At 39.7% G+C, this 23,366-nt stretch overlaps 2 protein-coding genes across 5 annotated transcripts; one reads left to right on the plus strand and one right to left on the minus strand.

The window, feature by feature from the left end:
- Positions 1–1,340: 1,340 nt before the first annotated feature.
- Positions 1,341–9,944, plus strand: LOC134314981 (vinculin-like). 2 transcript variants are annotated; one of them, XM_062995846.1, is made up of 5 exons: positions 1,341–1,940; positions 2,019–2,191; positions 2,344–2,461; positions 2,653–2,861; positions 6,952–9,944. In XM_062995846.1, exons 1-4 carry the CDS (start codon positions 1,707–1,709, stop codon positions 2,851–2,853), a joined length of 726 nt encoding a protein of 241 aa, XP_062851916.1. In that variant the 5' UTR covers positions 1,341–1,706; the 3' UTR covers positions 2,854–2,861; positions 6,952–9,944. The 2 variants fall into 2 exon arrangements, with proteins under 2 accessions (XP_062851916.1, XP_062851915.1); XM_062995845.1 differs by lacking the exon at positions 6,952–9,944 and having other exon boundaries at positions 2,653–3,096.
- On the minus strand, positions 2,903–23,341 carry LOC134314980 (zinc finger CCCH domain-containing protein 6). Of its 3 annotated transcripts, none has more exons than XM_062995842.1 (13): positions 23,208–23,341; positions 20,316–20,526; positions 20,111–20,233; positions 19,793–19,994; positions 18,110–18,261; positions 17,903–18,031; positions 17,698–17,814; positions 17,479–17,586; positions 17,159–17,373; positions 16,660–17,066; positions 15,977–16,171; positions 3,524–5,001; positions 2,903–3,096 (listed from the first exon to the last, which is right to left on the minus strand). In XM_062995842.1, exons 1-12 carry the CDS (start codon positions 23,309–23,311, stop codon positions 3,593–3,595), a joined length of 3,372 nt encoding a protein of 1,123 aa, XP_062851912.1. In that variant the 5' UTR covers positions 23,312–23,341; the 3' UTR covers positions 2,903–3,096; positions 3,524–3,592. The 3 variants fall into 3 exon arrangements, with proteins under 3 accessions (XP_062851912.1, XP_062851914.1, XP_062851913.1); XM_062995844.1 differs by having other exon boundaries at positions 22,941–23,291; XM_062995843.1 differs by having other exon boundaries at positions 2,970–3,089.
- Positions 23,342–23,366: the final 25 nt, after the last annotated feature.

A 23,366-nucleotide genomic window follows, 5' to 3' on the forward strand; every position in this document is an offset into this window, starting at 1 on the left:
AGTTGAATCAGTTCATCTGGACACAAGTTTGTTGTAGAGATACGTTTCGTCACTCAATCCAAATGACTTCTTCAGTCTGAGCTGGTGTTGAATACCCCAACCTTATATGCAGTTGATTTGCATAACGACCGATCACTGCCCATTGCATAACAATGGAACCGGTGATCAGGTCCATATGCAATTCACAATGACCATTAATTACAATGGTCATGTGTGTCTTTCACACATGATTGGGGTAAAGCTCCTATTACGGCGTTGTATGATGGTGAGAGATGTACTCTCAGTCCCCCTCCCCGGTTCAGGGATGGTCGTTCCCTCTTCACGTAAATGGCCTCTTTGACTCCACGTTGAAACCAGCGTTCCTCCTTGTCAAGGATCTGCACATCTTCATCATTAAATGAGTGGCCGCTGGCTTGCAGGTGGGTGTAAACTGCGGAGTCCTGGCCAGAAGAGGTTGATCTTCTATGTTGGGCCATCCGTTTCGCCAGTGGTTGTTTAGTTTCCCCGATGTACAGTTCCCGACAATCCTCCTGGCACCTAACAGCATACACTACGTTACTCTGTTTGTGTCGAGGAACCCGGTCCTTAGGGTGAACTAATTTCTGGCATAGCGTTTTCTGGGGTTTGAAAGCAACTAAAACACAGTGTTTGGAGAATATCCGTCTTAATTGTCCTGATACTCCCGCCACATACGGAATCACCACTGGTTTGCGTTTAGACCGCGGTTGTTCTTCTCCTCCCATCGATCCACTGGAGCTGTGTTTGGGCATTTTTCCCACTTTTACGAATGCCCAGTTGGGATAACCACATTCACCCAGGGCCTTCTTGACATGAGATTTCTCTCTATCCTTGGCCGTAGTGTCTGTGGGGATGCTGTTTGCCCAGTGGTGCAGCGTCCTGATGACTCCTAGTTTGTGCTCCAATGGATAATGGGAGTCAAACCTTAAGTACTGGTCCGTGTGTGTTGGTTTGCGGTACACATTTACTTTCAAACGTCCCCCATCTTTACTAGCAATTTCACAGTCTAAGAAGGCTAAAACATTGTTGCTTGCATTCTCCCTTGTGAACTTGATGTGTTTGTCCACCGAGTTGATGTGGTCCGTGAAATGTGGTACTTCCTCTGATTTTATTTTAACCCAGGTGTTGTCCACATATCTGAACCAATGACTCGGTGGTGTCCCTGAGTAGGACCTTAGTGCCTTCTTTTCTTGTGAATTGCATATGGACCTGATCACCGGTTCCATCGTTATGCAAATCAACTGCATATAAGGTTGGATTATTCAACACCAGCTCAGACTGAAGAAGTCATTCGGATCGAGTGACGAAACGTATCTCTACAACAAACTTGTGTCCAGATGAACTGATTCAACTTTGTGGATTTGTGTACCTGGATTATTGAGCATGCACCAACAGATACTCTCACCTGTTTCCATTTCACGTGCTTATTGTGTAACTTTTTAAAACAGTGAAACTTCTATACTTTTACTCTTTTGCCAGTGTCCAACTATTTTTAAGTGTGTTACAGGCATGAAGTTGGAACTTTTATTGAAGTGTATAAAATACAACTGTCATTTAAAAAAAAAAAACACATCAAAAATATTTTCTTTGTATTTAGTAAACGTTTAGGAGAATTAAATGACAGACTCTTGTTTGTATTGTATTTTATAAAATGGGGTTTGTATATATTATACTACCTAAAGAATATCATGTTTTTGTTAAAACTGTATGTTTATGTAATGTACGAGCAGGCATCTCTGGGAAGTCATGGAGTTACAGGATCCAGCTCTGTGAATCCAATTTTCACTTACACTTCAGTTTTCATAAAGCAAGAGGCAAAGAGATGGGATGTTGATGGTAACCATATTGTCAAGGTAACCAAAGAAATGGCTGAGAAAATCCATCAAATGACCTTATATTTAAAACGAAAAGGGCCAATTCAGGTAAAAGTTAACATGAAAATGTTTTAACCACATTCAATGTTAAAAAAATCATTTTGACTACTTCTGATTTATTTGCAGAGTAAAGATGCTTTTGTAGCATTGACTAAAGATTTGATCATGAGTAGTCAGACCATTACCCAGTTTGTTAAAGTTATAGCTGATTATTGCCTGGACAAACACTCAACCAAGGAGATGTACATCATATCAGAGCAGATTCTTACTGTTACTAACCAGCTCACCATTCTTTCCAGGTAAATATCAGGATGCAGTAATTGCCAAACTGATAATGAAGTTTAGGTCATTTCTAACTATAGTTCAAATTTAACACCATGTAGCTCTACAACAAACTAATAATTAAGCATACAAATATGATGTGATGCAGATGTGCATGCTCTCTTTACAGTGTTAATGCAGTGACTCCCATGTGCAAATCCTCGGATGAAATACTGGTGAAAAATGCACAAAGTTTGCTTCAGACCGTTATTCAAGTGATACAAGCTGTAGAAACTGCTTGTATAAAGGTAATACATGTTAAAAAAATTGTTTTACAAATGTGATCAAATCGATAATAAGAATCATAGAAAATAAAGGATTTAATTAATATAATTAAACATATCGCTGTATTTGAAGTTGACTATATAAGGAAATAAATGGAAACATGAAATGTTTACAAGATATCTACTGGCAACCAATGTTTCTTTTAATGTGAAAGGGCATAAGACAACCTGAGCACAACTCTGAAGCAGCAAAAGCAGCCTCCCTGTGCATAGACTGGAAAAAGAAACTGCTTATTCACAGAGCCCAAGAGCAGATGAATACTGAAACTGATAACCTAGGTCTTCGCAAGACTTCACTGCACCTTGCAGCACCAAGCCTGACATTACCCATCAGTGTACTGAAGGGATATAAGTAAAGTGAATGGTAATGTACACAAAATGAATAATTATGATTACACTCATGTGAAAAGTCACTATTTGGCCATTTAATTTAAAGCACACTTCTTTAAAAAGTTGCAAATGACGTACGATCTTTCAATATCAATAAAGTACAATTTTAATGTAATGTAGCCTGTAAAATAGTGCTGTTCAGCAAGCTCCCCGCACAAGAAAGGCAAGTGTTCTTGTCAATTTGTTTGTTGCATCTGTCTTGCTGTTTCCTCAGGACAAATAAAAAAAAATTACAAAGTATTATTTTGGAAAAAAGGGACAGACAATAACAGTACAATAGCGGTATTTGCAAACTTAACACAGTATTACATCATAAAATGTTATACATAATCTCACAACAGCTTCATTAAAAAGGTCTGTAAGATTTTACCTTTTAGTCATTGACTAGTTAATCTTCTATAATTTTGTATAAACTGTACAAGAGCAAATTATTAAGCCAATAAACTAAATTAATGAGAATCCTTCTATATGTGTAAGTAAGATTTCATACTGTCTCTTCATGTGGCACTGTCACACTGCAGATCGTTGTTCAGAGTGTATTTATGTTATAACTAGGTGAAAATAATGACATCACCACCTCATCATATCAGTTACAAGGAATATGTACCAAATGTAAATAAATACAAAAACACTTACAAACAATTAGTGAGATACCAGGAAAATGCTTGGCAAAGATAAAATGATTCAATCAGTGTTCAGCAGTGTTTAATGACAAAATGGTGATGCGGTTGGGTCAAAGGTCTTAAACACATCCCTTAACAGGATGTTTCTCTTCTCTTTTTCTTTTACATCTTTCTTTTCATCCTCCTCCTCCTGCACTCTGGCAGCTTGATTACTTGGTCTGTTTTGTGGGGCATCTGTGAAAGCTGGGCGTATGAGCCCTGCCAGCGGCTTGACTGGCAGGTTGTGCATGACAGGTGCTGCCACGTATAACTGACTGTCATTGGTCTGAATTTTTTTGTTTGAATCATTGGCCACCTGTTCAGATGCTTCTTGTGGTGTGGATAAGACCTGCGGAAAAAGGAGGCTCTTACATTTTACAGACTGTTTTAGCATTTCTTCCTTTTTCCAGAGCTTCTTTGTCTCCTGATTTGGGGAGAGCAAAGTGTGGATTCGAGGATCATATAAGCTGACAGCCCCAAGCAATGTGGTGGGGCTTCTCAGTTCAATATTTGATGCAGAAGATGCCAGATGAGGTACATATGGGGGAGGCTTATCAGTATCAAGCTTAGCTAAAGTGGTAGTCTGGTGAGCTGCACTTCTTTGTAGTAGAGGATCTGCAATCCCTAAACTAGAGCAGCCTTCTCTATTAGCAGGCCTCTTTGAGTCAAGGCTCCCTGACCGATTAATTCTGGGATCCAACACTTTGTGAGTCAGAGGATTTGTTGGTTTGTCTGGATGCTCCCGAGTCATCCCAGTGGTGATGCCTAATCCATCTACATCTTCACTAAGGTGAGTAGCAGATAAGCTGGTGTTTAATGTATTCCGGGCAGACAAGAAAGTACGGTCTGACAAGCTTGATTGCCTATGATTAAGCTGGGCATCTGCAATTAGGGGGGATAGAGGCAGATTAATGGAGAGTTCCTTTTTGGGAATCATTAGTGGGATAAGGTCCTCAGGTGCCCAAACCACACTGTGAGCAAAGGCTGGTCGCTGCAGAAAGAAGTCCACCCGAATGTGGCTGAACTGTTTAATCTGACAACGAGGGTCCTGCAGTGAGGCTCCCGGACGAGAATCTAGTGGTATCAGGGCAGTCTGATCCCTCAGCTTCCACTCCTCCTCATCTTCCTCTGTAGCAGAAGGCTTTTGAGGCAGGCTGTGGTGGGAATCCACCTTCGACAAGCTCACAGGTTTTGTCATATAGGGATCTTTGGTCTGTCTCGGGTCAATAATAGTCTTATCATCTTTACCAGTGTCTAGTATGTGCTGTCCAAAGTTGGTCATTACACAGGAATTAGCAGGAAGAGCTCTTTTCTTGTAAAGCCTGGGGTCCATAACAAAATGTTGAACATGAGCCTGGGAGTGTTGAGCTTTCAGCATTTTGTCCTGCTTTTTCAGGGTCTTTAAAACACTGCTGCCATCTTCATCACTCGAATTCCAATTTGTTGTATGAACTAAAGAGTATTTATAAAAAAAAAAAAAAATAAAAAAAAAAAAAAACACTAATTAAAACTGTAATTAAAGACATACTGTACAGTTGTAAGTGTGATTAAATGCATATATACAGTGGGGCCAAAAAGTATTTAGTCAGCCACTGATTGTGCAGGTTTCTCCTACTTAGAAAGATGAGAGAGGTCTGTAATTTTCATCATAGGTACACTTCAACTATGAGAGACAAAATGAGAAAAAAAAATCCAGGAAATCACATTGTAGGATTTTTAAAGAATTTATTTGTAAATTATGGTGGAAAATAAGTATTTGGTCAATAACAAAAGTTCAACTCAATACTTTGTAACATAACCTTTGTTGGCAAAGACAGAGGTCAAACGTTTCCTGTAAGTCTTCACCAGGTTTGCACACACTGTAGCTGGTATTTTGGCCCATTCCTCCATGCAGATCTCCTCTAGAGCAGTATTGTTTTGGGGCTGTCGTTGGGCAACACGGACTCCACAAATTTTCTATGGGAGGTCTGGAGACTGGCTAGACCACTCCAGGACCTTGAAATGCTTTGTACGGAGCCACTCCTTCGTTGCCCGAGCGGTGTGTTTGGGATCATTGTCATGCTGGAAGACCCAGCCACGTTCCATCTTCAATTCTCTCACTGATGGAAAGAAGTTTTGGCTTAAAATCTCACGATACATGGCCCTGTTCATTCTTCCCTTAACACGGATCAGTCGTCCTGTCCCCTTTGCAGAAAAACAGCCCCAAAGCATGATGTTTCCACCCCCATGCTTCACAGTAGGTATGGTGTTATTGGGTTCTTCTTCTTCCTCCAAACACGATGAGTTGAGTTTTTACCAAAAAGTTCCATTTTGGTTTCATCTGACCACATGATATTCTCCCAATCCTCTTCTGGATCATCCATATGCTCTCTGGCAAACTTCAGACGGGCCTGGACATGTACTGGCTTAAGCAGGGGGGCACGCCTGGCACTGCAGGATTTGAGTCCCTCTCGGCATAGTGTGTTACTGATGGTCCCTTTGTTACTTTGGTCCCAGCTCTCTGCAGGTCATTCATCAGGTCCCTCCGTGTAGTTCTGGGATTTTTGCTCACCGTTCTCATGATTATTTTGACCCCACGGGATCAAGGGAGATTATCAATGGTCTTGTATGTCTTCCATTTTCTTACAATTGCTCCCACAGTTGATTTATTCACACCAACCTGCTTGCCTATTGTACTGTAGATTCACTCTTCCCAGCCTGGTGCAGGTGTACAATTTTCTTCCTGGTGTCCTTCGACAGCTCTTTGGTCTTGGCCATGGTTGACTGTTTGAGGTTGTGGACAGGTGTCTTTTATACAGATAACGATGTCAAACACGTGCCATTAATACAGGTAACGAGTGGAGGACAGAAGAGCTTCTTAAAGAAGAAGTTACAGGTCTGTGAGAGCCAGAAATCTTGCTTGTTTGTTATTGACCAAATACTTATTTTCCACCATAATTTACAAATAAATTCTTTAAAAATCCTACAATGTGATTTCCTGAATTTTTTTTTCTCATTTCATCTCTCATAGTTGAAGTGTACCTATGATGAAAATTACAGACCTCTCTCATCTTTCTAAGTAGGAGAACTTACACAATCAGTGGCTGACTAAATACTTTTTGGCCCCACTGTACAGGGTGAGTCAAAAGTTGCAGGACACTCTTTTATTTCAGAAACAAAAGGGAAAATGACATCTGAATACCCCAGCAAGTAATGGATGAGGGGCCAATCATTTAGGCTATGTCCGAAACATGGCCGCCATCTTGAAAGCCGCCATATTGGATCAAGGGCAAGTTTTTTCCAATGGGAAGGTGGTCATGTAGCATATCAAAGAAGACCAGATTGCCACAATTGATTTGCAATATCTCTTGTGGTTCAAAAGTTATCAACACAGAAATTTAAAACTTTTGTTGTTCGTTACAGGTAACTGAAGATGGAATTGACAGAAGAGAGGATTGAGGTGATTCTGATGTCCAGGGAACGCAGCTGCCGTATCATAGCTGCAGACTTCAACAACTGACACCCAGAAAGACCACCAATTTCACACAGCACTGTTGCATCCCTCATAGCCAAATTCAGAGAAACCGGAACTGTGGACAACAAGCCACGTAGTGGTCGTCCGAAGACCAACGAAGGAACCTCAACAATGGTTTTGGCAGCCTTTGCGAAAAGTCCACGACGCAGCACGCGATGTCTCGCAGAAGAGCCAGTCATCCCTTGTACGGATTCTTCATACCAATAAGTGGCACCCCTTCAAGATCCAGCTGCAGCAGAAACTATCAGAGGATGACCCTGATAGACGTGTCGAGTTCTGCACCTGGGCGTTAGACCAACATCAACGGGATCCCGCATTCGCACAGAGCATTCTGTTCAGTGACGAGGCCAATTTTTATGTCAGTGGTGAGGTCAACCGCCAGAACGTGATGTACTGAAGTGACGAAAACCCTCACTGGACGGCAGACACCAAAGTCGTAGGTGATGTGAAGGTTATGGTGTGGTGTGGAATATGGGGCACCCATGTAATCAGACCAATTTTCATCGACCAGACCTTAAATGCTCAGCGCTACCTGACAATGCTACAGGAAACAGTGTTCTCATCCATTCTGACCGAAGATGGCATTTTCCCCTGTTATTTCCAACAGGATGGGGCTCCACCACACTACGGAGCAGGTGTTCATAAGTGGCTGGATATTCAATTCCCTGGTCATTGGAACAATACATTGAACATGTCAAATAGCTGTGCATCACAGGGAATGTTCCCGGTTGTAGTTGCAAATTTCTGTGTTGATAACTTTTGATACACAGAGATATTGCAAATCTGATTGCGGCAATCGATTTCCGAGAAAACTCTGGTCTTCTTTGATATGCTACAGTTGTGTTCAAAAAAATAGCAGTCCAACATCATTAACCCGATAAATCACTGTTTTTAGTAAAAGTGATATTTCTACATAGCAAATAATTTACTTGAAAGTGTAGTAGAGTAATGAAAACAAAACAAACCCAAAAATTAGGACATGCATGCCACTTATTCTGAGTAATCGAAGCATTGATTGAAAGGGGTTTGTTCAAAATAATAGCAGTGAGGATTTCAATTGGTGAAGTCATTAATTCAGAAGAACAGGTGTCAATTTTGGTCCTTATTTAATTTAGGAGGGTGGCAAATGTTGCACATAGCACATTTCCTTCTGAAATACTGGATAAAATGGGTTGTTCCAGACATTGTTCTGATGAACAGTGTACTTTGATTAAAAAGTTGCTTGTAGAGGGAAAAGAATACAGAGAAGTGCAGCAAATTATAGGCTGCTCAGCTACAATGATCTCAAATGCCTTGAAGTGAAAACCAAAACCTGAAAGACGCGGAAGGAAGCATAGAACTACTGTTCAAAAGGATCGAAGAATAGCCAAAATGGCAAATACTCAGCCAATGATCACCTCCAGAAAGATCAAGGAACATCTAAAATTACCAGTGAGTACAGAAGATGATTACGTGAAGCCAATTTACCAGCAAGAACTCCTTGCAAAGTCCCGTTGTTAAGAAAAAGACACGTCCTGAATGGGTTCAAATTTGCCAAGGAACAGTGACTGGTCCAAAGAGAAATGGCTCAACATTTTGTGGACTGATGAAAGCAAAATTGTTCTTTTTGGGTCGAGTGGCCATAGACAGTATGTCAGACAACCCCCGAGCACTTAATTCAAGCCAAAGTACACTGAAGACAATAAAGCATGGTGGTACAAAATTATGATATGGGGATGTTTTTCATACCATGGTGGAATGTAGTCTAATCACCCTGGACTGGAATACCTGTTCAGAGGTGCCAGAAGTTGGTCGCTCTATGCAACACAGATCTTGGAAACAATTGTTATGCCACTAAATATTAGTTCAGTAATTTAAAGTAAAGTAAAACCTCGAACATTTTCAGTTTATAGATACATTTTTTGAGTTTTTAAAGAAAAATGCTGGCACTGCTATTTTTTTAAACAGCCTAATATTCATTTTTCTTAACTTTCTGTAAAGGATCAACACAAACTGGCTAAATTTTGTTAATGTTTTGAATTTGAATTGCAAGTGTAGTATTTTCAGTGCATTTGCATTTATGGAAATAAAAGTTATTATAATGATTTTGTGCTTTATTCACCGTTTTAAAATCACTGCTATTTTTTTGAACACCACTGTACATGACCACCTTCCCCACTGGAAGAACTTGCCCTTGATCCAATATGGCGGCCATGTTCCGGACATAGGCCCCCTCACCCATTACTTGCTGGGGTATTCAGATTTGTCATTTTCCCTTTCGTTTCTGAAATAAGTGTCCTGCGACTTTTGCCTCACCCTACATATATATATATATATATATATATATTAGAGATGGGACGATCGGGGTTTTTGGCACCGATTGCGATCTCCGACATGCAATTTTTAGCGCAAAATCAGCAGTAAATAATAAAGTAACCAAACAATTATTTTTTTCACCCACAGGAGACATATCTTATTAGTCTAACTGACCACACACACACACACAGGTTTAATGTTATCCAGTTTAGTCTGAAAAAAACTTAAAAAGAGCCTCACAGTGAAAATAAACCGAAAGCAACAGCGTGTGTGTGTTTCTTTAAAAAAAAACGCTTTGTTCACAGTGTCGCTTTAAATGATTCTGATTCAGGAGTCGAATGTGACGCGTAAGTTTCTCTCTCCGTTTTTACTGTTATTAATAAATGTCGTGGTTTTAAATAAACACCAGCTACTACAGAACATTTTGTGTGACTTTCTTACATTAAAAAGCTTCATTAAAAAGCTTAATTAAACCGCTATTACCACAGAGCGGTCACCGAGTCAGACTCGTTCCGTCTGTGGAGCTAAAAGTTCTGATTACCCTAAAAGTTTAGCAGATGATCCTGAACTAACGAATTTGGTAATGAATAAACTTTTGCCTCGGATTGGCTCTGTAACATTTTCTGTTCTCATCTACATCACAAGTAAGAACCGCTTACGATTTACCAAAGTGAACCAGGAGTTTATATAACGTGCTGATAGAATCGACTCAGATGTGACCGGGTTGAATTATCTTTTTAAAGTAAATATTACAATCAGCAAAATTACATCGTATGTATGATGCACAACGTTAATGATGTTATTTTAGGTCATGAAGAGCTTTCACGATGGTTTCTGTACGATGGTTGATGAATGGTGATGTGATGGTTGGCGCGTCGTAGCTCAAAGTCTGGATCGATCCACTGAGCTGTTAACTTAACGTGGTCTTTATATATCACACGATCGGATCGGCTACTTTTAGGAAATATCGCCGATCGCCGAAAGCATATTTTGATTAAAAATCGGCCGATACCGATTCATAGCTGATCGATCGTCCCATCTCTAATATATATATATATTAGGGCTGTCAAACGATTAAAAAATGTAATCGCGATTAATCTCAGAATTTCATATAGTTAATCGCGATTAATCGCATTAAATAAAATCTGTGTAAATGTTATAGAAAACAAGGTTTTTTAAGTGAAATGTGAAAAGTGGACGTTTCTACACGAAGTGAGTGTGTTTTGACCCTTTTGGGGCTTCCATAGTTCATGGACTAGCGTGCTTGACTCCGGTATTCAGTGCCATAACAGATTAAGTTAATAAAGTGTTTTGCTCCCGACAACTTGTGAATATAGCGTGTATTTATTTCTTTATTATGCAAGTGCATCCCTACGACGCTCAGTTATATTATTTTAACAAACCGCAAATGAAAAACGGTGGCAAGTCCGACATTAAAACGTTGGTTCTACCAGTCAAGTCTCAACATGAACTAGAATTTGCGTTAACGGCACTATTTTTTTTAATCGCGTTAAATTGAGATTGCGTTAATGCGTTATTATCGCGTTAACTTCGACAGCCCTAATATATATATATATATATAAATTTTAATTTGCGCTGCTTTAACACAGTAACATTGTGTTTATACTGTATAGAGATAACATCGGTCTTTTACAGTTTGCGCCGTGAGTTACAAATTACTCAAGCTGCTGCTGCTTCATATATCGGGTATTTTAAATAATCATTTTTGTTTTCAAAAAGTGTGAGAAATCATCACTAGACAAAATTACAGTTATTAATTGAAGTGTAACTTCTGAGTGAGTACTTTTAATTCATTCTGATCAGCTATCAGCATATGCAATTTGTTGATGGGGCCCCAATTTTTTTTTTGCACTGGGGCCCATGAGCTCCTAGTTACACCACTGGTGTTGCATCTAGAAATGGTTCATATTATGAGCGCCTGTTTTCAGTGGCAGGGTTATGAACAGGAAAAGATCCTCACTTTTGCTCACTAATGTGAACAGACTTGTCATTTTAAATATATATATATATACACACACACACACACATATATATACAGCGGGGGAAATAAGTACTGAACGCATCAACATTTTTCTCAGTAAATATATTGCTGATGGGACTATTGACATGAAATTTTCACCAGATGTTGGTAACAACCCAAGTAATCCACACATATAAAGCAGTCAAAACAAATAAGTCCAAAAATTAAGTTATGTGTAATAAAGTGAAATGACACAGGGAAAAAGTATTGAACACGCTTACTGAAATTTATTTAATATTTAGTAGAAAAGCCTTTGTTGGTAATGACAGCTTCAAGATGCCTTCTGTATGGAGAAACTAGTCGCATGCATTGTTCAGGTGTGATTTTGGCCCATTCTTCCACACAAACTGTCTTCAGATCATGAAGCTTCCGGGGGCCTCTTCTATGAACTCTGATTTTCAGTTCTTTCCATAGATTTTCAATTGGATTCAAGTCGGGTGATTGACTGGGCCATTCTAGCAGCTTTATTTTCTTTCTCTGAAACCACTTGAGAGTTTCCTTGGCTGTGTGTTTGGGATCATTGTCTTGCTGAAATGTCCACCCTCGTTTCTTCTTCAGCATCCTTGTAGATGGCAGCAGATTCTTATCAAGAATGTCTCGGTACATTTCTCCATTCATCCTTTCTTCAATTACATGAAGTCTACCAGTACCATATGCTGAGAAACAGCCCCACACCATGATGTTCCCACCTCCAAACTTCACTGTTGGTATGGTGTTTTTGGGGTGATGTGCAGTGCCTTTTCTCCTCCAAACATGGTGTGTGCTATGACATCCAAAGAGTTCAATTTTGGTCTCATCTGACCAGACTGTATTCTCCCAGTATTTTATAGGCTTGTCCAAATGTTGTGCAAGAAACTTTAAACGAGCTTTAACATGCTTTTTCTTCAGAAATGGAGTCTTGCGCGGTGAGCGTGCATAAAGGCCATGGCGGTTGAGTGCATTACTTATACTTTTCTTTGAAACAACTGTACCTGCTAATTCCAGGTCTTTCTGAAGCTCTCCGCGAGTGGTCCTTGGCTCTTGGACAACTCTTCTGATTATTCTTTTGACTCCTCTGTCAGAAATCTTGCGAGGAGCACCTGGCCGTGGCCGGTTTATGGTTAAATGATGTTCTTTCCGCTTCCGGATAATGGCCCCAACGGTGCTCACTGGAACATTCAGAAGTTTAGAAATATGTCTGTAACCAATACCATCAGTATGTTTTGCAACAATAAGGTTGCGAAGGTCTTCAGAGAGCTCTTTGCTTTTACCCATCACAAGATGCTTCTTGTGTGACACCTTGCTAATAAGAAACCTTTTTGTAGGCCACCAATTAGGACTAAACCAGCTGATATTAATTTGCACTGATAGGGGCAGGATTGCTTTCTAAATACTGACAGATTTCAGCTGGTGTTTGGCTTTCCATGCCTTTTTGCACCTCCTTTTCTTCATGTGTTCAATACTTTTTCCCTGTGTCATTTCACTTTATTACACATAACTTAATTTTTGGACTTATTTGTTTTGACTGCTTTATATGTGTGGATTACTTGGGTTGTTACCAACATCTGGTGAAAATTTCATGTCAATAGTCCCATTAGAAATACATTTACTGAGAAAAATGTTGATGCGTTCAATACTTATTTCCCCCGCTGTGTGTATATATATATATATATATACAGTGTATCACAAAAGTGAGTACACCCCTCACATTTCTGCAAATATTTTATTATATCTTTTCATGGGACAACACTATAGACATGAAACTTGGATATAACTTAGAGTAGTCAGTGTACAGCTTGTATAGCAGTGTAGATTTACTGTCTTCTGAAAATAACTCAACACAGCCATTAATGTCTAAATGGCTGGCAACATCAGTGAGTACACCCCACAGTGATGGGGTGTCCAAATTGTCCAAATTGTCCAAATTGTGCCCAAAGTGTCAATATTTTGTGTGACCACCATTATTATCCAGCACTGCCTTAACCCTCCTGGGCATGGAATTCACCAGAGCTGCACAGGTTGCTACTGGAATCCTCTTCCACTCCTCCATGATGACATCACGGAGCTGGTGGATGTTAGACACCTTGAACTCCTCCACCTTCCACTTGAGGATGCGCCACAGGTGCTCAATTGGGTTTAGTCCATCACCTTTACCTTCAGCTTTCTCAGCAAGGCAGTTGTCATCTTGGAGGTTGTGTTTGGGGTCGTTATCCTTTTGGAAAACTGCCATGAGGCCCAGTTTTCGAAGGGAGGGGATCATGCTCTGTTTCAGAATGTCACAGTACATGTTGGAATTCATGTTTCCCTCAATGAACTGCAGCTCCCCAGTGCCTGCAGCACTCATGCAGCCCAAGACCATGATGCTACCACCACCATGCTTGACTGTAGGCAAGATACAGTTGTCTTGGTACTGCTCACCAGGGCGCCGCCACACATGCTGGACACCATCTGAGCCAAACAAGTTTATCTTGGTCTCGTCAGACCACAGGGCATTCCAGTAATCCATGTTCTTGGACTGCTTGTCTTCAGCAAACTGTTTGCGGGCTTTCTTGTGCGTCAGCTTCCTTCTGGGATGACGACCATGCAGACCGAGTTGATGCAGTGTGCGGCGTATGGTCTGAGCACTGACAGGCTGACCTCCCACGTCTTCAACCTCTGCAGCAATGCTGGCAGCACTCATGTGTCTATTTTTTAAAGCCAACCTCTGGATATGACGCCGAACACGTGGACTCAACTTCTTTGGTCGACCCTGGCGAAGCCTGTTCCGAGTGAAACCTGTCCTGGAAAACCGCTGTATGACCTTGGCCACCATGCTGTAGCTCAGTTTCAGGGTGTTAGCAATCTTCTTATAGCCCAGGCCATTTTTGTGGAGAGCAACAATTCTATTTCTCACATCCTCAGAGAGTTCTTTGCCATGAGGTGCCATGTTGAATATCCAGTGGCCAGTATGAGAGAATTGTACCCAAAACACCAAATTTAACAGCCCTGCTCCCCATTTACACCTGGGACCTTGACACATGACACCAGGGAGGGACAATGACACATTTGGGCACAATTTGGACATGTTCACTGTGGGGTGTACTCACTTATGTTGCCAGCTATTTAGACATTAATGGCTGTGTGTTGAGTTATTTTCAGAAGACAGTAAATCTACACTGCTATACAAGCTGTACACTGACTACTCTAAGTTATATCCAAGTTTCATGTCTATATGAAAAGATCTAATGAAATATTTGCAAAAATGTGAGGGGTGTACTCACTTTTGTGATACACTGTATATAAATATATAAATATATATATATATATATATATATATATATATATATATATATATATACTGTATATATATACTGTACAGGTGTTGGACAAAATAACTGAAACACCTGGTTTTAGACCACAATAATTTATTAGTATGGTGTAGGGCCTCCTTTTGCGGCCAATACAGCGTCAATTGGTCTTGGAAATGACATATACAAGTCCTGCACAGTGGTCAGAGGGATTTTAAGCCATTCTTCTTGCAGGATAGTGGCCAGGTCACTACGTGATGCTGGTGGAGGAAAACGTTTCCTGACTCGCTTCTCCAAAACACCCCAAAGTGGCTCAATAATATTTAGATCTGGTGACTGTGCAGGCCATGGGAGATGTTCAACTTCACTTTCATGTTCATCAAACCAATCTTTCACCAGTCTTGCTGTGTGTATTGGTGCATTGTCATCCTGATACACGGCACCGCCATTGGATGCACATGGTTCTCCAGAATGGTTCGGTAGTCCTTGGCAGTGACGCGCCCATCTAGCACAAGTATTGGGCCAAGGGAATGCCATGATATGGCAGCCCAAACCATCACTGATCCACCCCCATGCTTCACTCTGGGCATGCAACAGTCTGGGTGGTACGCTTCTTTGGGGCTTCTCCACACCGTAACTCTCCCGGATGTGGGGAAAACAGTAAAGGTGGACTCATCAGAGAACAATACATGTTTCACATTGTCCACAGCCCAAGATTTGCGCTCCTTGCACCATTGAAACCGACGTTTGGCATTGGCACGAGTGACCAAAGGTTTGGCTATAGCAGCCCGGCCGTGTATATTGACCCTGTGGAGCTCCCGACGGACAGTTCTGGTGGAAACAGGAGAGTTGAGGTGCACATTTAATTCTGCCGTGATTTGGGCAGCCGTGGTTTTATGTTTTTTGGATACAATCCGGGTTAGCACCCGAACATCCCTTTCAGACAGCTTCCTCTTGCGTCCACAGTTAATCCTGTTGAATGTGGTTTGTCCTTCTTGGTGGTATGCTGACATTACCCTGGATACCGTGGCTCTTGATACATCACAAAGACTTGCTGTCTTGGTCACAGATGCGCCAGCAAGACGTGCACCAACAATTTGTCCTCTTTTGAACTCTGGTATGTCACCCATAATGTTGTGTGCATTGCAATATTTTGAGCAAAACTGTGCTCTTACCCTGCTAATTGAACCTTCACAATTAATGAAGATTGGCCACCAGACTGGTCCAATTTAGCCATGAAACCTCCCACACTAAAATGTGTTTCAGTTATTTTGTCCAACCCCTGTATATTCAGTGTAGTTTTGTTCTCACCTTTTTCTTTTTTAGTAGGAGAAATAGGGTGCTTTTTATGAGGTCCATGGAACTCAGAGTCCTGTTGACTCTGGTTAAAGTGTAACAGCAAAGCTTTCTGTACAGCCGGTAGGAAACGCTGCATACCACTGCAGAACTCTGTACTGTTTCCCTGGTTTTGCTGGGAGTCTTGCATGGACCCTGACTGGCCCTCTTCTAGACAAAGGAACATTTGAACCATAAATGTTGAACCTTTTCAGTTGACAGCTTAACCAAAAATAGTCAAAATGTTGATAAAATCATTACTCAGAAATCCAGGAGAAGGTTTACATGAAACATAAAAAGGGGAATGAAACATGGCAGCTGTGATAGATAACTATGGTCTATTGATAAAGATGGTTCACATATTTTTACCTAAATACACATTTGCAAAGTCCATTTTTTGACATGGCAGTGGCAGCTCAGTGGTTAAGATACTGGTCACAGCTAATTGGTTAAGATACTGGTTTGAGTCCCATCACCCATTGTTGAGCCACCTGAACAAGGCCCTTCTTGTCGCTTTGGATAAAAGCATGTGCTAAACGTCAAATGGGATAGGAAAAGCTAACCGGTTTGGTATTGGTTAAGAAACTGCTTTAACCCCACATTGAAGAGCAAAAAAGTCAAGGCTTACAATAAAATGTAAAAATAAACTTGAGGCCTACCTGACAGTCCAAGGGAGTGAATGGTGAACAAGTTTTTAAAAAGCTCTGAGGGCATCTGCATGCCAGAAACAGGCTGGACCTGAGTTTCTTGCTGGTTTCTCTGAGGACTGTTATTCTGATGGATTGTGGGTTGATTTGAAAGTGGAGTAGGTGACACAGGAGTGCTCAAGCCAAAGCCTAGGGGTTTTGCTTGTCTTTTTGGGCTCTGAAAAATGCCTGGTAAGTAGAGGGAAGAACATGAAGTCATGCTTCCTGGAGAACCTGGAGGTGCCACTAGAGAATGACTGTGGCTTGGTGACATCATTTTTACTGCCTGCGTGTCCCCTGGTGCATTGCTGAATTGAGCAGAGCTTCTACTTCCCTGAAACTGTTCCAAGGGAGGAGATGTACAGTTGTAGAAATTGGGCCTGTTATAGAGAATTACCATAATTTTTATAACATAGATTAAATATATACAGGATCATATATGTATAATAATAAGGTTTATAAATACACTTACTTCAAAGCAATCTTTTGTGCCAAGCCCACAGTTGACTGGACCTTAATACCAAATAAGGAGGGGATTTTTTTGCTCCCATCTTGGGGGCTTTCTGACTCACATGTTAGTGGTAGCCCCACACCAGAAGGATTCGGTAAAGTAAATATACCCTGCTTTTTTGGGTCCTCCAGATCCCGCTTAAAATCGTTGGTATGTTCTCCATCTGTTTTCAAGACCTAAAGAGGGTAAATACAGCATAAAAAATGTAAGCATATTAAAGGTTGCCACTAAATTATTAGAAATGCCAAGTAATTTTGCTCATGTATTTGTGTAGCTATTACCTTGTCCAACAACTCCTTCGTAACATTAGTTAAAGGATCATGGGAGAATTTGCAGTAGCCTCCCTGGTAGCACTTCGTTCCCGTGTGGAAGAACTTACATGGGTATTCATGTACAATAGTGTGTCAAGGCTCAGTGCAAGTACAAAAGAGTTTCTTATTTATCTTTTGATACAAACATCTAAATTAGATTAAAGATAACCATCCTGAGCTTTCAAGGATATTGTGCATGTACATGCAGCTTTCGCCTTTAGTGCAGCATCCCTGGACATAGAACTTGCACAGTTCCTTCTTCTTTTCTGGAACAACATTGCCATGTTCAAACTTGCACAGATCCCCCTGGGAAAAACAGCACAATTAAAAAAAAAAACAAAAAAAAAAAAAACGAAGCAACATGCTATGTACAAGAAAAAAACGAATGGCTTACTTTAATGCATCTACCCTCAATAAAATATTTACAGATGTTTCTCCCATTGTGCTCAAAGGTGTGCTGACAGATAAACTGCTGGCTCATAAATGGACGTTTCTTCTGGATATTTGGTTGACTTTGTGCTTCCTGTTAATTCAAATGAATACTGTGAGAGAGCACAGTACCTAAGTATGAGGTGCCATAATATACTATTTAGAAACTTACCACTTTTGTTCTATTTTGACCTTCTTTGATTTCTTCCGCTCTGCCCCTCTCCCGTCCCAAGTTCTTGCACTTCTTTTTCTTATTTTTGGTTTGAACACCACGACCCCTACCCCCACAACCTCCACCATGCCCTCGACCCTGTAAACTACAAACTAAAATAGATGACAAAAAAAAGCATGTGACAAGTAAAATTTATAAACAGTCATAAAACATATCTTAGTTAAAATCAAAAGCATACATACATTGATCAGCCAGAACATTAAAACCACCTCCTTGTTTCTACACTCACTGTCCATTTTATCAGCTCCACGTACCATATAGAAGCACTTTGAAGTTCTACAATTACTGACTGCACTCCATCTGTTTCTCTACATACCTTTTTAGCCTGCTTTCACCCTGTTCTTTAATGGTCAGGACCCCAACAGGACCCCCAGAGAGCAGATATTATTTAGGTGGTGAAAGATTCTTAGCACTACAGTGACAATGGCATGGTGGTGGTGTGTTAGTGTGTGTTGTGCTGGTATGAGTGAATCAGACACAACAGTTGCAGCTGGAGTTTTTAATTACTGTGTCCACTCACTGTCCACTTTATTAGACACTCCTACCTAATTGGTCCACCTTGTGGATTTAAAGTCAGAGACCGATTATCTATTGCTGCTGTTTGAGTCGGTCATCTTCTAATCTTTCATCAGTGGTCACAGGGCGCTGCCCACAGGGAGCTGTTGGCTGTATATTTTTGGTTGGTGGACTATTCTCAGTCCAGCAGTGACAGTGAGGTGTTTAAAAAGTCCATCAGCATTGCTGTGTTTTATCAGCTCATACCAGCACAACACACACTAACACACCACCACCATGTCAGTGTCACTGCAGTGCTGAGAATGATCCACCACCTAAATAATACCTGCTCTGTGGTGGTCCTTGGAGAGTCATGACCATTAAAGTATGAAAGAAGGCTAACAAAGGTATGTAGAGAAATATATGGACTACAGTCAGTAATTGCAGAACTACAAAGTGCTTCTATATAGTAAGTGGAGCTGATAAAATAGACAGTGAGTGTAGAAAAATGGAGGTGGTTTAAAGGTTATGGCTGATCGGTGAACATTCGCAGGGGCATCACTGTATTGCATTAATGTAATTGCAGTCTTGGGATTTCAATGGCTATTGAGGGTTTTTTGTTGACACTATCTGCAGACAATTTGACAGTGTTATGGGCTTAGAGGCTGCCACACAAGAAATAAAAATATATAGTTTAAAGCTTGACTGAAGTTTAGATGCTAATTACTTGGACAAAGTTAAATGGCAGCTCCTGAGTTTGACTGTTGACAGTCTCACCCATGTTCCAGCAGTTTTTAATTTATGGCAGTTACGGCTGCTTCAGTTACATCTGACCATCCAGACAAATTTCCTAAAAAGAAAGTATTCACTAAGATGAAATTAAGAGGTCATACTGCAAAGTTAAATAACATTATAGAACATTTTACACCAGCAAATTAATAATCCAGGTTGCTGTATTAATATTTTAAACCCAGCATTGTTTATTAATTAAATCCCAAGACTATCACGTTCCCTAAATTTGGATACAAACCTTTGACTTAAACTGTACATTGTCAATGACACAAATGTTTAAATGTAAATACACTATGACAATATAATGATGAGCAAAGTAATTAAACAATAACATACACTGCTGGCCTTTTACACTGGATTTCTTTGCCTGTATTTTGGGGTTCCATGATTTGCCCTGGCTTGATGTGGTCAACTCTTTTGCAAGTTTGTATCTGGACAGCTCCTCGCTAAAGTCAGCCTGCTCTGCTTCATAATCATATTTCTCCTTACTCTCACTGTTTTTACACTGTGTCAAGCTTGGTAGTTGTTCCTGTTCATGCTAGAGACATACACAAAAGCAAAAGAAAATAAGTTCATTAAAGGCCAGTGAAGCAAAATAACCTCTATTTATTAAGAGAAACCTTGAGTGATATATGTCAATTTAAAAGTTCCTACCAGTGCAAACCGACCATCATAGTCTCTGTAAAAGCCTTTGCCCTTCTTGTTCTTAAGTCTGTCTTGATGGTCATGGTCAGAGTCATGACTGTCAGAGCTAGAGCCACTGGATGGCAAGTGGTGCTGCAAGAAAGTAGATAATAAATAGCCAGATGTAACACATTTACATGAGTAGAATTGAAAAAAGAAAATTATGGGAACACACCTTTACTCTGTCCCTTCGTCTTCGTTTTGATCTCTGCTTTTCTTTTATTTTTCTGTGTCTCTTTTGAGAGTGCAGTAATGTGTCATTATTTTCTTGTACCTCTTCCTTTTCTCTGCATTTGTTTGAAGTTTCAGACTTTACTTCGAATTTCTTTTCTTCAATTTCAACTCCCTCATTATCAATTTCTTCATCCTCCAGTTCACCATCCTCCCTTTACAAAAAAAAGCAAAACAACAGGTTCTAAAATATACATGTATCAAATGTGTTTGTTATGTAGACCATAGACAATATTATAAATGTTTAATAAAAAAAAATATGGCCATGCACCTATTACATATACAGACAAGTCATCAGAACAGCAACATTTAGGGAATATATATGCTCATGATTATAATTTTTTTGTGACTGGTTATGGACTATACAAAAAACTAATGGACTGTCAATACCATCCCCTTTTGTTGATAACAATCTGGATGGTACTTTTCCTCTTTAGCATGAAGAATTCAATGTTTGTTTTTCCAAAAATGAGCTGAAACTTGGACTTTTACACAACATGTAATTCCACTTTATTTTCATCAAATCCCAGAGAACTGTGGTGTTTCTGCATAGAACTGATGTATGGATGTATGTAATACAGTTTGTGATTGAATTCCTTGTAGCAGTGGACTGGGTTAAGCAAAGGATACATTTCTTAAGTTTTTCTGATAACCAGGTTGCTACTTTTATTATGCCAGGCGATGTCATCTGAGGGCTCAAAAGTCACGCAGATTGAACAGTAATTTCCATATTCTATAAATTGATTTACAATATTAGGTTAGATGAATGGTAAAAGACCTAAATTGTATGCACACTGTGGTGTTCTTTTTGAACAATTATTATGTTACAATGAACACTTTTTGAACAATTCTTAACAATTACAATGTTTGGTACAAAGTGGTGACTCGCATCCCATTGTTGCTTGCAAAAACTGAGCCTAACAGAATTATAAAAATGGTTTTATTTTTTATTTGTATTCAGATTAGGCAATTATTTTAAGGTTATTGCACAACAAAGCTGATGTTACTGCTAACACTAGTAAATGTAATAATTCTGACAGTGTATTTGAATAAAATATAATGCCAAATGTTGCTAATAACACAAGCTTATTTTAATTAGTAATTAAACTGTTAGCTATAAGAGGTAGTTATACTCCACCTTGTACCTTGTAACTCAACGTCCCCTAAACTCAAGATCTTTGAAACTTGATACCCTTTGTCAAGAAATTTGTATCCTTAAACTCGACGTGTGTGCGACTGCCGTTTTGTTCAGCACTCAGCTTGAGCGGCATCTCCATGATTAGGAAGCATAAGAAAACAATAAAGGAGTAAAGGAAAAGTGAAGGTTTTATTGTATATTTTTCATTAATTAACTGTTTTTCAATTATATTAGTGTTTTATATAATATTTGTGTTATTTTCAGAGTATAAGTGTCAAAAACAACCCCATTATTTTACATTAGCCTAAAATATATGCAGTTCCACGAGACCATGGAACGCATCAACGGGTTTTCCATACATCCCTATGGGAAAAAAATCCCTTGAAACTCAATGCCATTTAAACTCGACGCCACTCCCAGAACCAATTGACATTAAGTTTTTAGGTACCACTGTACGTAAAGCATGATGTTAAAATTCCAATAAACAGGTACCACTGTACTAGCATTTGGTTTAACTATAGTGGTATAGAGACACTGATGAAATAATCTAAGACATACCCTTTGTATAAACAATACAAGAAATGTCATTTTATCTTATAATTTATTATTTCTTCTTCTACGCTTTTTGCAACCTGTTCCACTTGTGAGTGCTTAGTTTAAATATTTGTCCCTACCATATTCCGTTTATTTGTAAATTTGCCCAGTGTTTGCATATATTTTTTAGTATTTTTTTTTTTTGCTAGATGCTATACAATAATTATGTATTTGGTATTGCCACCAATACAGACAGAGTTTAAATAATTTGATATTTATTTTGACATTTAATAATATATTTAACTTTAGATAATTGAAATTGTCGTTTTTCTCATTCAAAACCATGGAAACATGTACCTATGCAAACTGCGGATGTTTATCCCAACACGCAGTGCAAGTAACTAAGTTATTAAACAGGCTACTGGGGAAACAATACGATGCAATTAACTACAATTTGTTAACAATGCCTTTAGGGCCGCTTGCATCTGACTAAATTAAAAGTAATAATCTGTTCCTGCATCTATGAGCGAGCGGTGCTGGAAAATGGTGGTTCAGGGAATGCAAGTAAAAGGGGCATCAAATATTTAAACTGCTCAAAACACATTTGTAATCTGCAAGGAAATACTGTAAAATAGCCTTTAATTAAGGCAAATAAAAATTAAACGAACACTGTGAAAATGAACAAGATGAGCAGGACACTCGTGAACACGTGAATCACTACAAAAACTGACAGCCTTGCTAGCAAAATGGACTGTGGTTGTTCAATGAGATAAAACAATACTAGTGTCCTTAACTGGGGTAAAATGAAATGGTAGAATGTAAAGGGGATAAAAACATCAACTGGTAAAATTTAACAATTAAAAGCCTGCATATAAGCAGATAAGAATGTTACTCGACCTTTTTGCCCCTGAGCGTGGCATGTTTATATCAAAAACGGGGTTTGGGGTACAAGAGAAGAGGCTCACAAAAGCCATGATAGTTGGAAACGGCCCTTTTCCGCAACACGACTAAGAAGCACTGGAGTCGTTGGCTTGTTGTCAGAGATTATGACGGACTATCTGGGAAACAAAACAACTCACGGCTACACGTCTCATTGAGACGGTTAACAAACATCCTCTCTTATGTTAATGCTAATATTTTACAGCGTAAACACAGCTTTGATACCGCAGGTTTGTAAACGTCCCGTCAATTGCCAGCTGTCTTGGAGCGATATTGCTGATGAGACGTGGAACAGTTATTTTCGATGCTACAGTATCTTCCTTGAACATGGCGCTTGTAAAGGGTTCTCAAAATGGCTGAGAGAACGGAGAGCAAGAATTCCCC

The sequence above is a fragment of the Trichomycterus rosablanca genome, chromosome 5, assembly GCF_030014385.1.
Source record: "Trichomycterus rosablanca isolate fTriRos1 chromosome 5, fTriRos1.hap1, whole genome shotgun sequence".
NCBI classification, from domain to species: Eukaryota; Metazoa; Chordata; class Actinopteri; order Siluriformes; family Trichomycteridae; genus Trichomycterus; species Trichomycterus rosablanca.